The sequence below is a fragment of the Strongylocentrotus purpuratus genome, unplaced genomic scaffold, assembly GCF_000002235.5.
Source record: "Strongylocentrotus purpuratus isolate Spur 01 unplaced genomic scaffold, Spur_5.0 spur5_scaffold_11, whole genome shotgun sequence".
In the NCBI taxonomy this organism is placed as follows: Eukaryota; Metazoa; Echinodermata; class Echinoidea; order Camarodonta; family Strongylocentrotidae; genus Strongylocentrotus; species Strongylocentrotus purpuratus.
The window spans coordinates 2646939-2661437 of record NW_022145596.1 but is presented as its reverse complement, the minus strand read 5'-3'; the positions used below and the strand labels follow the sequence as shown (position 1 = coordinate 2661437).

The following is a 14499-nucleotide window of genomic DNA, read 5'->3' as shown; positions in this document are numbered from 1 at the left end:
GGTCACTTAACATTGAAATGTGCATTATAGTTTTTGTGTTGTTTCATCCTCCTTGTTTTACATGAAGACTTGTCAGAGTCCAAGACTAGAACTCTTCACAAATCTATCTTTTTTTTTTTTTTTCTGTGTCAGGTTCCGATGCTATTATCCGCCAACACAAAGCAGCTTGCCTTAGAATCACAGCCCTTCTGGTGTGCAAAGACCTGTTATGGGTTGGTACCAGTGCGGGCGTGGTCCTAACATTACCCCTGCCAAAGATCACTGCCTCCACCTCATCCCTCAAGGATGTCCCCAGTCCTACCGGCTCCGCTCAGGGTCACACAGGTCATGTCCGCTTCCTCACCTCCGTGGAAGTCCCCACCGACATCCAAACATCCATCACCCCCGCAACCTCTCCCGCATCTAACGGTCGCAAGAGCGGTCTCCAGGTCATGCAGAATAATAACGCAACATCATCAACTCCAGAGGGGAGACGTGGCTCCGGTGGAAATCTCCTCGGCACCAGCATCATGGTGATAAGTGGTGGAGATGGGTATGAAGACTTTGGAGCCACAGTGCCTAATGAACTAGCAGGGAAGGAAGACAGTACAAATCATCTATTACTCTGGCAGGTGTAGAAACTCTTCAGTATCTATGGCAACAGACCAAACAAATTAGGAGTGACCTAAACATGAGACTTGTGATATATCAATTGAATACATTGTGTATGCAGAGTTTGAAAACACCCTATGTGAAACAAACCAAAGTTGGACCTTCCAGAGCTGCTCAATACAATAGCCCTCCATTAAGACAAAGGCTACTGCACCTGGAGGTCACATCATCCATCTTACAGTCAAACTAAAGCTTAGATCTATGCAGGTGGGTGGGCAGTCCAAGTATGACTTAGTCTGATCACCGCCTATCGAACCAGGCTGATGAACACTGTCTTCTACAGAGAACTATGGATCATCAATGAAATAGTGCATCGCAATCACTGTCTAATTGCATGGCTGATGTTTTCTGTGTAGCCGGTGAACATGTGGCCATCACAGGTGGAAGTCAGGTGGTATCTTGGCTACAGTCATGTGACAAACCATGTGACAGCCACAATGTATTCATGATATATCTTCTGCTTGTCCTACTTGCTAACAGCATACAATGATCAAGCTGTGTTGTATTTAAATACTTGGAGAACAGAGTCTCTGGATTTAGGTATGATGTCTGAGTAGCTTTGAGAGTGTTGTAGTATTCAGCTGAATGTCTTTTGTGTCTTTCTCTTCATATTTATTTTGTACATATGTTTTGAAAGCACAGTAATGTCTTTTCCTTTCCCATCAAACATGTCATAACAGAGAAGAATTGTCATAAAAAGATAATCATTTTTTTACCTGTGTTTTCATTATCAAATACTACTTGATAGCAGTGTAATGTCTTTTCCTTTCCCATCAAACATTATGTCATGACAGAGAAGAATTGTCATAAAAAGATAATCATTTTTTTTACCTCTGTTTTCATTATCGAATACGACTTGGGAAATGTTAGGGTATGAGTGAAATAATGTTCTGATCCAAACAAGGATTGTGTGTACTGGAGATTCATTACATGAGATTATGCATTGTATTCAGTTCAGTTTTCCTTTTCGTTTGATGTTTCTTAAAATTGATTTGGTGCAGAAGAAAACAATGTTTGAAATGCTAGGCTGTACGGTCGTATCAATGATTTTCTTTGTCACATCCAAATGCTTATTGATGGTGCTATGTTAGACATCTATTAGCAAAGGGTTGGATTGAACAGAGCATTGGGATAGTTGCAATTTTGTATACCAGCGTAGAACAGTTATGCAAAAGTGAGACAGATTTTGATGTCCGGAGTATGCATTTTTTATAAGCACTTGTACATCCCTTCCCTGATTGTGTGCTATTCTATCTAAAGATGAGGTACATAATAATCTCTACAGCAAAGTGTGGTAGTGTGAGATCTTTCATAAAATGACCAAGAATTACCATGCATTGTTAGTTAGTCACCTTCTGAATTTCAAAGCTAGGAGTTTTGTGATATACATAGAGATATGCAATGTACTTGAATTTATAAGAGTTGTAATTGTAACACTATTACCCTTGATGCATTATATACAAAATATTTCAAAACATCTCTTTGTAGTTAATTGATATGCTTGAATAAGGAGAATAATTTGTTTGACATGTTTTAAAGTATTGTCATATTATCCAATGGTCTGAAATCAATGCAATTTTCTTTAAACATACAAGAAAATATCATGCAAAAGAGGATCTTTGCTCTTTTATGTACATCTTGCTTTTTGCCCAAATAGACAATTGTTATCATTATCTACAAAGTTTATTTTTGAGGAGAATAATGTCTTCAAGTTTTTGTCTACTTTGTGTTCTTGATATCCTAATACATTGATTTTGCATTGATCACCTTAAATGTTACATATTGTTTTAAAGCCTATCTACACTAGTTTGGCCACGAGGGATTAGACCTCCCTGCATGTTCACTGACAGGTGGTTATCTCATAAAATCAGCTCTCAATTAACATAAGAAAAAAGGGACCATGGGGGACCAATGGTCACTGATTAGGCATTGTTTGCTATATAGAGGGTGCAAGTAGCTATAAGTAGTGCAGTGGGGCTTTAAAAAGTCCCAACCTATTATCAAATTTGAAGTTTAGTTTAAATGCAGTTGGCTGTAATTGGAGAAGTGCTCAGTTTGTTCAAGAAATAAGTGGCAAAATATATTTACTTATTTACATTTATCTCTCTAGCAATGGGTTCATACTATATAATGATTATATGATCAGTTATCATTAGGTGCATTGTTACTGCCAATAACTTGACACATGATAGATCACCTTGACAATCACCATAAGCAGAATGGTTTTAGCTTTGACCAGTTCTCATCTCCACATTCAGACATATCAAAACCTAAAGATTGCAAGCAATAACAGTTTTTTTCCTTGAGCATTAATGAGGTACATATCATGTAATACCATTATTTTGTGTTCCTTTGAATATTGCAACATACCGGTAATGATTCCAGAAAGCATTTTTTAAACACAAATATGATGCATTGTATTGTAAACAGAGTCACATATTAAAAGAGTTTATCCCAGTGAACCAGACATAAATAAGAGATAAATCTTGGTCACACTTAACAATAAGAGTCCAATATTCAATGCATGAGACAGGTTAAAGATGTAATCATATGTTTGCTAGTTTATGCAATACTCCAAAATGAGCAATTATGGATCCTAATCTTTTGTTTACTTAGACAAGCCACATATTGTTCATAATATCTTTACCTTCATGATTCGTGTCTACTATGTATATTGTTGCATTTTGTTTGCTTCTCTTTTTGTTGTTGAAAGAAAAATGTAATGGATATCTTTGGATCAATGAATATGAAATGAGACTGATGTACCAGCCATAAAACAGTGAGCATTTGAGTTGAATCTGTCATCTAATGTAACAGTAATCTCTCAGCTTTTAAAGATGTTTCTCTGTTTGCTATTGAGAGAAAAGAATTGAATGAATATGTTTAGTTTGTGATACAGAGTATGTTGGTCAATCCTTTGTCATTCCAGTTGTCAGCATTTGTTATTGACGTTTCAGTGTGGTGCCAATTCGCAAATGAAGTACGGAGCAAGTAGTTTTTTCTTAGCTTTTGTAAATCCATTTGGAATGATTGTCATTGGATTTATTTTGTCATGGAATAAGATCATTGTTGGCTGTTCCTCGTAGTATCTGCTCAAAAGTTGCCCCCTTTTGTCTGTTTTACTTTCAATTTTAAATCAGCATTTATATTTATAATCCCCTATGTTTTTCCTCATTTCCATGACTTTATTCTGATCTCCTTTTTCTGTTTTTTCCATAGCTACATTTGTATGCTCTCCTGCAGCTCAATATATACACCTAGATCTTTCGCCCCTTCTCATTTGCACTCTCTCTCTCTCTCTCTCTCTCTCTCTCTCTCTCTCTCTCTTTCTCTCCCTCTCCCTCTCCCTCTCCCTCTCCCCTCTTTCCCTCTCTCCTGCTCTCTCTTTCTGTCACTTTCAATTTCTTCTTTTCTTTTTCTCTGTAGCTCTTTCTCCTGTCCCCATCAGTCACTCTTGTGATATATAGCAGATGGTCAGCGACAATTGTCTTTCCGCAGCTGCATTACTAACTCTACGCCTTCTTTCCTATAGCTAGAGTAGACATCTTTTCTAGGAACCCATACAGTTAAATGTCTCAGTGGCTGTTACCTCTAACAAAGCGTTTGTTCTGCTTGATTTGAATTAGTGTAGTTTATTAGGGTTCATTTGGGAAATCCCCTTTTTATCAATGAGGGTAAATCCCCCAATTATTAGAAGGATGAGGAAGGATGCAACAAATCTGCAGCAAAGACAGACTTGAACAATATTATGATACTGCAAATCATCATAATAGCATTTTAGTACCCATGTTGGTATACCGTATTGTGATTGCTATTTATTAGACTTTCTTCAAAACTATCACTTTTGTCACATTTGTTGAAACCGCTGTGCTCTAAACTACATTCAAGGTTTTGTTCTTCATAGACTTCTTCCGTTACATAGTCAACAGTAATGGTAAATGTACTTGTGATAGGGAGAGACACACACTACTGGGATCAGCTATCAAATGAGAATTCCTATGTTGTGATAGATGCAAAACTAAAGTATATTGGTATTGGTAATTCGAAATAGGGATATTTGAAGTTTGTTGAGAAATGAAAAGGTGATTTTGAATGAAGTATGTGCCTGTTTAATTTCAAATTTCCTTTTCCATTTCTCATTCAAAATCTCTTGTTGGAAACGGACAGACATACAAGCTGTGTGTCGGTATGTAGCTGGGGCGTCCTCACATGAAATCCCCTTGTGTTAGTCTTGAAGTTGTACAGACAATCTTCTCATTTGAAGAGGAATACATAAATGGTTTGTTAGCAAGATCTTGGGCCCTGTTTCATAAAGCTTGTTTTCAGTAACAAGTGCTAAATTTCTATGACAAATTTGCTCTCAGCCAATCAAATGCCACAATTTCAGTAGCTTGTAACAGTTATTGTAACTTGTTGATGATAGCAAGTTTTATGAAACAGGGCCCAGAACAGTTCCCATCTACAGGTTGTAGAGAAGAAGCCTTTAACATAGCCTTGTGATCATGGTCAAAACATTGTCAACTGTGAGCCAGAAGGTCGTTAAAGTCCTATCCTAAACACAAGGTTAACACCCTTCTGGCTCTCAGCTGATGATATTGCCATTGGTCAAGCCACACATTTTATATTACCTTGTGTGTGTAAAAAAAAAAAAAAAAAAACTCTTTGTAGTTGGAATATTTTATATGTGATGTGACTATACTCTGTTGTTATGTTGGTATAGACGTACGTATCATATTTAAATGAAATATATATTGTATGTAATTTATGTATAGAAAATATATATATGATTACAAAAAAAACAATGCCTACAGAAAAAGTGTTACTTTTTAAACAAGAAGATATGGATTATTGTATAATAATATTTTAAATTGAATCGTAAATAATCATGAGTGGAAAAGGAGACAGTTACTGATTGTGGCATATATTCTAGCATGCTAGTAGAACATAAAAATGTGACATTTTGTTAGTTCTACAAGCAATAAAACTTTAAATACATTGAAAAGGAATTTGTGCATTATGATTTGTTTTTATGATGTAGTTTTCATTTCTCTATCTAGACGCATGGTTGACACTTAAAGAGAAAAGACTAACAAATAAGAAGTGAAAATATGATAGACTGTGGGTGTGAGGGAGAGAAATGATAGTAATAAGGAAGAGAGAGAGAGAGAGAGAGAGAGGGGGGGGGGGACAGGGAAAAATAAAATGAGTTGTACTTTGAGAAGAGGATAAGAGAGAGATGGGGGTTAAAATAATCAAATCAAATGTACAAGGCATTACTCTTTTACATACTCAAAAGGATTATCGTCATCACCATTATCAGCATCACCCTTATCATCACTATCGTTACCATCATCATTGTCATCAACATCGTTATCATCATAGCAGGGATCAAGTCGGTCCCATCCTGCCATTAATAACTTTAAAAACATACAAATAAGGTTTAAAAAGGAATCACTGTCGGGGCCAGCTCAGCCACTTTTTCAGGGGTATATCTCAATTTTGTGTTATATTATACACCCCTGATCCAGAAAGAGATAGGGGATTCACCCCCCCCCCCCCCCCCCATTTGTGGAGAAAAAAAATAGAGAAAAGAATATGAGGGGAAACTAGATAAATAAAGGGGAAAAAATGTCTGGAGGATTTTTCTTTCTTCATAAGCTTAAAATAACGGAAATAGAATAGAGCTGTGACTCTTTTAGAAATATATTTGAGCTCATTTGCTAAGCTATCCAAAAATCTTGAGATAAGTCAATTTTTTTTTTTAAAAGAAGGGTGCCATTTTTACACTGGAACTTGTGCCCTATTGAACTTTCACGACATATCAGCTTGCGGGGCCAGCTACCCCCTCCCCCATTGAGTAAATAATAGGGAAAACGGAAGTGAGGGCTGAAAATAAGAAGAGAGAAAGCGTAGGAGAGATGAAAACAATGTCTGATTTTTTGTATTATTAAACACCCCCGAATCAGAAATCGAGGAGGTGCCCCTCTTTAGGAAAAATAGGGGAGAGGATTAACAAATGTAAAATATCTGGAATATATTTCCGGCATGCCCTATCCCCACCCTTCCATCGGATTCGCATTGTTAATTCAGTATACTGTCATAAGAGAAACCAAAATTGTCAAAGTCATAAAAGGACCTAAAGCAAAAGAGAAGAACCCTCTTCCCTAAATAAATAGTGAAAAGGATGTGAGGGGAAAGAAGGGAAAAGGAGGAAAGGGGGGATAAAGTCTGGATTTTCTTTTATCCTACACCTATGAGTAAGGAATCGGGGGGATGCCCCCTCCCCCTTCCCCCCATTTAGCAAAAATTAGATAAAAGAAAAATGAGGGAGAAAAAAAAGGGGGGGGGGGAAAGGACATTGACGAAAAATGGGAAAGGGAAAATCTCGAAAGAGCTTTTGACAAATTTAGCCCCGAAATATACCTAGGCTTACTAACTGCGTACCCCCTCCCCCCACACACACACACGACAGAACAGGCATATTTTTCACTTTCACCATCATACATATTTACTGACACTTCAAAAGTTCAACCAACTATTGTGTTCATCACTCATTAGGCCTGAGAAAGCTTTACTGAAAGCAGGGAAAGGTGACATTTTTGAGAGGGTATCCAGAGGCACAATAATTTTTACTTTGTAGTATTGGCAAATAGCTGATCCTTGAGCATGTTTCAACAAAACACACCTAATTTGAAACCCCGTCCCAGGAGTGTTGTTATGACAAAGTTTGCTTCTAATTTTAATTCTCTTTTATATGACACCTTACTTATGATAAAAAGAGGTTTTGTTAAAAAAGTAATCTACAGAATTGTACAACAATAGTTATACATGGCAGTTTTAAATAGTTATAAATTGGGGTTTTGTAAGGGGGCGTAACGGCCGAGCTAGTCTGCATCCGAAACAAGAAATTATTAGTTTTTAATTTTGAAACTTTGTAGTTTAGAGCACTGGTTATATTTTGTTACGTTATACTGCAAACTGATTGATGTTTAAAAGAAATTGTCTTCCAGGATCGGACAGAAAAATACAAATTTCCCCCTATTTTTGTTAAAAGACAATGTGGGGGGGGGGGGGGGGGGGGGGTTGTGCCGTCAATCCATGATAGAGGAAAACATTAAAACATGTATAAAATGTCCCTATTTTCATGAACAGCATCTCCTTCACTCACTCCCAGATGAACATGTAATAATTGTGTTTTATTATTAACCCTTCTATTTAAAAAAAAATGAAGCAACTTTTGTCATAACAACACTCCTGGGGACGTGGTTTCAAATACCACAGGTGGATGGAAAACCTATTCAATTCCCACCCCTTTTAGATTGGCAGTGTGTTATCCATCAATATTCTGCATAGTTTTCCTCGTGACTGGATATTGATTCAATCGGGTGAAGATCCCCACCCACCCCCCCCCCCCAGCCCACCTCCCCCCCCCCCCCCCCCCCCCCCCCCCCCCCCCCCCCCCCCCCCAACCCACCCACCCCAACTGTAACATCACGCAGGCTTCGCTGTAGCGAAGGGAATTCCCCCAAACAATATAATGAAGCCACGCCCACATGTCTTATCGTCATTATATATTTGCTGCCGAGTTTGACGTTCTTAACACTCCAGAAAAATGGAAGAAGAGAAGAGAATAGGTGAGGATTGTCATATGGTTCATAATTCTTTATCATGTCATTGAAATTTATGGAGGCTTCATGTTATTATTACGGATTTATACATTCCGAAATGAAAAATAACCGTGTGTGACGTGGCAGGGAGTTTTCATCTGTAGTCCCAAATGTTGTAACCTGTGTTATGTGTATGCTAAATGTTTTCACTATCGGTCTCTATCTTTATTGTGTTAAACACCAAAAGTTAGCATGTGCATTGTGCATCAGTATTAATACATTATGTACATCACAAATGTATTGTACGAGGCTTACAGAGGTCACATGTTTATACAATATGTATTCTAACTCGCATTGCATTGTCTGTGTCTCTCACATTGCATTTTTGTTTTCTTTCCACTTCTGATACTTGAGTTAAATCTAAAAAAAAAACTTGCAGACGTCATTGTGTGGAATCCTTCATCATTCTAAATGCTCAGAAACTAATTTCCCAGCAATTTTTAAATGAATGATTATCTGTGTGATATATATTGTAATTGAACTTCAGGAAACCGTGACAAAGGATGGAATGATCCTCCAAGCTTTGCTTATGACAAAGCTTCTCAGGCTCAAACTACACCAAGGAAAAACCTACTTAATCAAAGGGTGGCTATGCCTCAGAACTATCCATTACCCTCTGGCACTGGTGAGTATTCCACATGATTTATTTTCTATGTCTTTCAACTGAATTTGAAATAACAAAAACAAACTAGAGTGAACTAATTGTTTAGTTGAAATTACTCAAAGAGATATATGTACCGGTATATCTTTTCAATTATTTAAATTTAGTTTGTTATCTCTCTCACTCTCTTTGTCCATGCAGTAAAAAATCAACAAAATGAGAGAGAGATACATATATATATATATATATATATATATATATATATATATATATATATGTAATTGTGCTATTGAGATCTGTACAATATGAATAACCCATAAATTATTAAGGTGAAAGAAATTTAAGTTTCCTCAAGCTCTTAGAGAATTTCAAGAATGTTAATTGATATAGTTTTGTACTATATACTTACATTTTATTTGTTTTTCCATTTTTTGTTAAAGACTGTTAAAATTGAGATAGTCTTCATCACAGGTTGTATTACTGTTGTCGAAATCTCTTTTAAGTGAATCTTTGTGAGTTTTAGTTTTTGTTTTGTGAGTCTTAGTATTATTTGAGAGTTTTAGTGTATCTTTAATATCCTCATGTACATAATTTCTTTGTTACTTTGCAGGTCAGCCACATTCCACATCTCCACCTGCAGCAAACCTCCCCCCTCCCTCTGGCCCTCCTTCATCCACTGGCCCTCCCCCATCTACCGGCCCTCCCCCATCTACCGGTCCTCCCCCATCCACTGGCCCTCCCCCATCTACAGGTCCTCCTCCATCAGGGCCAACCAGAGCCATCCAACATGTGACATCATCAGGGAAATCCCCTGTTTGTGGTGATGGAGATGGAGAGGAGGTTTCATGTGAAGCTACTGTCACTTTGTTCAGAAAGGTCTTTGAACAATGCCAAGAAAAACTACAGGTCAGTTCATGTTTTATTTTGGTGTGGAGGTCAAACTAGACCCCTCAAAACGTTTGGAAACTCTAGTTTGATTCATCATGTCTCTCTTGTTATGGCACAACAGCTTTTTATTTGTAAATTTAAAATCATAACAATACAGAGGGGAATCTCATTGACAATTGTCCTTATCAGTGGATTTCCATTAATCACGATTTTACTTGATATCTTCCAATAAGAGATACCAAGCTTTCTGTTCAATACTCAAAGTATTGTAAGGATAATTTATACAATGTTCAAACTATTTTGCAGAGAATACAATTTTATGTCAATGATACAATCTACTATATTGCATTTGCAACAATACAAGGCTGATTACACTTGGGGAACAGACTGATTATTTCTAAATTATCATCATGAATGAGAAGATGCTTCTACAGAGAATAGGGGACAAAATAAATAATTTACATAGCTTTCTAATGAAGATTATATATTTAAGCCCACTAATACATTCTAATAATTGACAATAGAACTTATGAACAAGTTTTGAAGAAATATACTTTGATTATTGTGACATATTTCCTTTCTTTTTTAATACTTAGAAACGTGTGATATCCGACATTGAGAGAAGACTCAAACTGTTACAGGACTCGTGGCAGAATAACAAACTGTCTTCACCCGTCCAAAGGAGGACTGCCAAGATAGCTTCAGGTATTGAATTTTATTTTATTCACTCATAACTAGTTTAAGGGGGAGAATCGATTATAGGCTTCTAGCCTATTGCAATGCTGGCTGGGCCCAGTGCTTAAAACCAATGTTTTCAGCATGTTTACAAACATTGCAAGCATCGTAAGTTAGCATCATGAGAAGATTTTTGTAAAACTAGTTGTTCTAACACTTACACAAAATTACATGTCTGTCTAGTGTCTGCATGTATAAAATATTTCCACTAGTGTCCCATTACAGATTTATGTTCCTCAATGCATGCATTTTCTTTGTTTTTCCAAACAGAATTAAATGCCAGAAGGTATGACAGTGCTCATGAAATTCATATATCTTTGATGATAGACCATGTCAGTGAGGTAAGATTTATTTGTAATTTTCTTTAAATTCCTGGATGTATTTTAATATGTATTGATACCCCTTCCTTTCTTTATTACAAAAATTAAAGTGAGTGATTGTGTATGGATAACATCCATTCATTGTGTAACAATGACACTTAGTGTGCTGCACATGTTCATATCAATCATACAGATTTAGTAATACAAAATTATTTTAAGTACCAGTTAAATAACAAACAAAACCATTATCAATCAATATCAACAAAGATGAACAATCTTTGTCATTTAAAATGTACTTTAAAACTTATAGGCCTACCATTATAGAATGGCTCAAACAACATTGGTGTGGATTAATATCACTACATCCTTAATAGAAATTAAAAATCACCAAAATTCAAATATTATTGTATTAAAATTAGATTTACATCATTTGTATGAAAGAGTTGGCATGTAGCATTCCAATAGCGATGAATAAAAATGTAGCCGAATTTCAACCTGTATCATTAGATGTATTAATCCAGTACATATGAACTGATGGTTTGTACCTTTTTTTTCTTTCTATTTGACACATTTATTTAGGTAAGTCAATGGATGGTTGGGATCAAGCGATTAATCCATGAGGCAAGGACGATTCTACCACTCCAGGAGGTAGAAACACAGGACAGTAATGTTACTAGTACCGAGGATAGACCAAGAACTATAGAACAGGACCAGAAACCATCTTCTGTTCCTACTGCCAAGGGTGATGCAGACTCATCTGTAGGGAGTCCAGGTCCAGAGGAGAGTGATTGTAAAGAAGAAACAAAGATAGAAACTAAAGAGGAGGATGCCACAAAAGAAATAGAAAATTTAGACATCAATCAGAGTTGAGACATGATTAATTTTTAAAGAAGATTCAGCGAGAGCTTGTGGAACTAGAAGAAAGAATACCATTAATTGAAGCAGTGCAGGAGATGGGTAAATTGCACTGCCGGTGTCGATGTTGGAAGTTTTATCCATAAATTTCTTCATGGATTCCATCCGCATCGTTCTTGCTTATTTCATCACAGCAGCTGCTCATGAATATTAATGACTATATTAATTAATGCATTGCCTACAGGAACAAGGTTGTCCCTTAATTAAACCTATGGGAGTGAATGAATGAGCAGTTCATGGGTTAAAGGTAAAGACCAGTTCTGGTCATGCGATTGCATTGAGAAAGAAACGTTGTGGAATCGATCAGAAAAGGTTGATCATCTAGCATATAAGTATTGGTGTGTACTGCAAGGTTCGGGAATCATCAAAATGATAAGAAATTCGGCCCAGTCTTGGTAAAGTTACAAGCACTGTACACAGAAAGATGTATATGGGACTACGCACACGTGCGCGACACATACGTTTTTCTCTCACAGTCCAATAGTTAACTAATTTACCAAACATATCAATTAGTAGGCGGTTTCCGGCAAAATTTGTATCATCATGTATTAGTCAAAACATATTCTTTCACATGATTGGTAATAAGAGCTTCCATTTCATTTTTTGAAATTGGAAATTTTTGTTTTCCAATACTGGTCTCTGTCTTTAACAATAACATCAAAAGGTGGATGTTGATGAATATAATCGTACCATTGATTAGGAGAGTTTGGCCAAACCGGTTCAAGTAAGGCTTAATACAGTGAATACTTGCTCTGTTAGGCAAGCACAAAACAAAACTGAATTCAAGTTGGCCAAACTCTGTGTATAGATCATTAGATTGGTCTGTTTGTGATAGAGAAAGAGCGCCCTCTATGCCTGTACCACGTATAGAGCTAGAGAGAGGGAGTTGGTATTATGAAGGGTTAAATGATATTTTTATTTTCTTAAGAACAATATATATATAGTGATATTGAATTTAAGCTTTCCATTCATATGAATTTCAAGGTTTAAAGGGTATGCTTACCTGGGAAGGCACTGTCACTCACACGAAGTTAGTACTTAAATGAATTGATGTACTTAGTTGATTATCTAGGGTAAATGGAATAAATAAAAGAAGCTTAACGTAAGGTATTACATGCACTTAAAACACAAATCATGGGTATTCCATAAATTATACTAATTAGCATTATTTAGACAGATTTTTAAAAAAATTTCCTTTCTGTATCACTATCAAGAAGCTGTGAAGCAATGCGTGTCTGCGCTTATTTGTGCATTGATTACCTCGATCATGTCTAGATTTATATCCCTTTCTATCTGATAAACCCTTATATAGATGCTTCCATGTCTTCATGTTTCAGTAGAGGTGTAGAGGTGTCGTGGTCTAGTGGATATGTCCTTGGACCGTGTATCACATGGTTCATGGTTCGAATCCCGAAGGCACTAACGTTCTTTGGCAAGACATTAATCTACATTTGCCTCTCTCCACCCAGGTGTTGAATGGTACCAGTAGGAAGGAATTCTTTAAATAATGTGAGCAATAATGTGTAGCCTAGCAAAGCCGGGGTGATATTGGAGTGCCTTGAGCACCTTGTGCGGTGGATGTGTGCACTATGAAAATATCCAATAATTATCATTGTTTTATATTGTGTATGGTCCGGCCTATATGATTGGTATGAATTTAATTACCGGTAGACTGTAATAATCATGTCATTCCTTTTAAAGTTACACATTATTCTTAAAGTCATTATGTATTGATGTCCATATCCATAAGTATACGTGTGAGAATTAATATATGCATTTTATTAGAGAGAAATAGAAAGAGAGAGAGAGAGAGAGAGAGAGAGAGAGAGAGAGAGAGAGAGAGAGAGAGAGAGAGAGAGCACAGGGTACCTTATATTATTAAGTTCCATTTATGTTTCCATGTATTTAAAACAAAAATCATGAATGAAAATACAAATGTATTAAGAAATTGATATACATGCAAGTATTTTAGAAAACAAATATAATCAAGAGCTTTAATTGAAGGCCAGTATACCAAACATTGTACCTCAATTCATATTTATTTCTAATTTTTTAAATGTTCCACAAGAAACATTACAAAATTTAAATAGATTAAAAATATAGAATTTCCGTTTCATAGTTACTTGTATAGATATAGTAACAATAAAAAAGTGAGTATGTTTTTTTAACAATAATTTAATGATTAGAACTTCTTTAAATGTTCTGCTGGTGTCAAAAAGGTCCTTAGCAAAAGTAATATTTACTTCAGGGAACTATGTAAACATGCTATATGAAGGACATATATGTGTTGCACAGTGGCGTACACACCTTGTGTTGCATGTAAAAAGATATGTAAATCACATAAACAAGGCCAGTGTATTTTATTTATAATGTTGAATGATTTCATCTATTAAACACAGCTGTAAATCAATTAGAATGTGAAGAGACTTTACTTTCTTGTGTTTTTTTTTACCCGCCCTCCTAGTTGCTGACATTTGGCGATGTGTGAAATAACCTGGAATTTACTTGAGAGAGAGAGAAAGGTGGGACAGGGAATGAGAGTGAGAGAGAGAGAAGGAGAGAGAGAGAGAGAGAGAGAAAGGGAAGGGGAGAGAGAGAGAGAGAGAGAGAGAAAGGGAAGTGGAGAGAGAGAGAGAGTGAGCAAGAGGGGCAGGGGGTTTTGGCATAGGTATAAAAGAGGGGAAATGGAAAGAATAAAAAAGAAGAATATAATAATTTTCTT

The 14499-nt window shown here is 36.3% G+C and overlaps 2 protein-coding genes across 2 annotated transcripts in view; both read left to right on the top strand.

The window, feature by feature from the left end:
- The window catches only part of LOC590980 (rho guanine nucleotide exchange factor 17), an 86170-nt gene extending 84021 nt beyond the window's left edge, over positions 1–2149 (top strand). The window contains exon 16 of the mRNA XM_030981232.1: positions 133–2149. Coding sequence (XP_030837092.1) covers positions 133–617 — 485 coding nt within the window. The 3' untranslated portion in view covers positions 618–2149. The remainder of the gene's footprint in view (positions 1–132) is intronic.
- Positions 2150–8163: 6014 nt separating this feature from the next.
- On the top strand, positions 8164–12028 carry LOC755401 (steroid receptor RNA activator 1). The gene is made up of 6 exons (XM_001189729.4): positions 8164–8285; positions 8806–8943; positions 9530–9825; positions 10404–10512; positions 10813–10883; positions 11442–12028. Exons 1-6 carry the CDS (start codon positions 8264–8266, stop codon positions 11730–11732), a joined length of 927 nt encoding a protein of 308 aa, XP_001189729.2. The 5' UTR covers positions 8164–8263; the 3' UTR covers positions 11733–12028.
- Positions 12029–14499: the final 2471 nt, after the last annotated feature.

What these genes read in the sequence shown, in the direction of transcription:
- LOC755401 (XM_001189729.4), top strand. Translation starts at nt 8,264, where the DNA reads ATGGAAGAAGAGAAGAGAATAG. An exon ending in GGAAGAAGAGAAGAGAATAG is followed by an intron (nt 8,286 to 8,805) that starts GTGAGGATTGTC and finishes ATTGAACTTCAG; the next exon opens with GAAACCGTGACAAAGGATGG. An exon ending in TCCATTACCCTCTGGCACTG is followed by an intron (nt 8,944 to 9,529) that starts GTGAGTATTCCA and finishes GTTACTTTGCAG; the next exon opens with GTCAGCCACATTCCACATCT.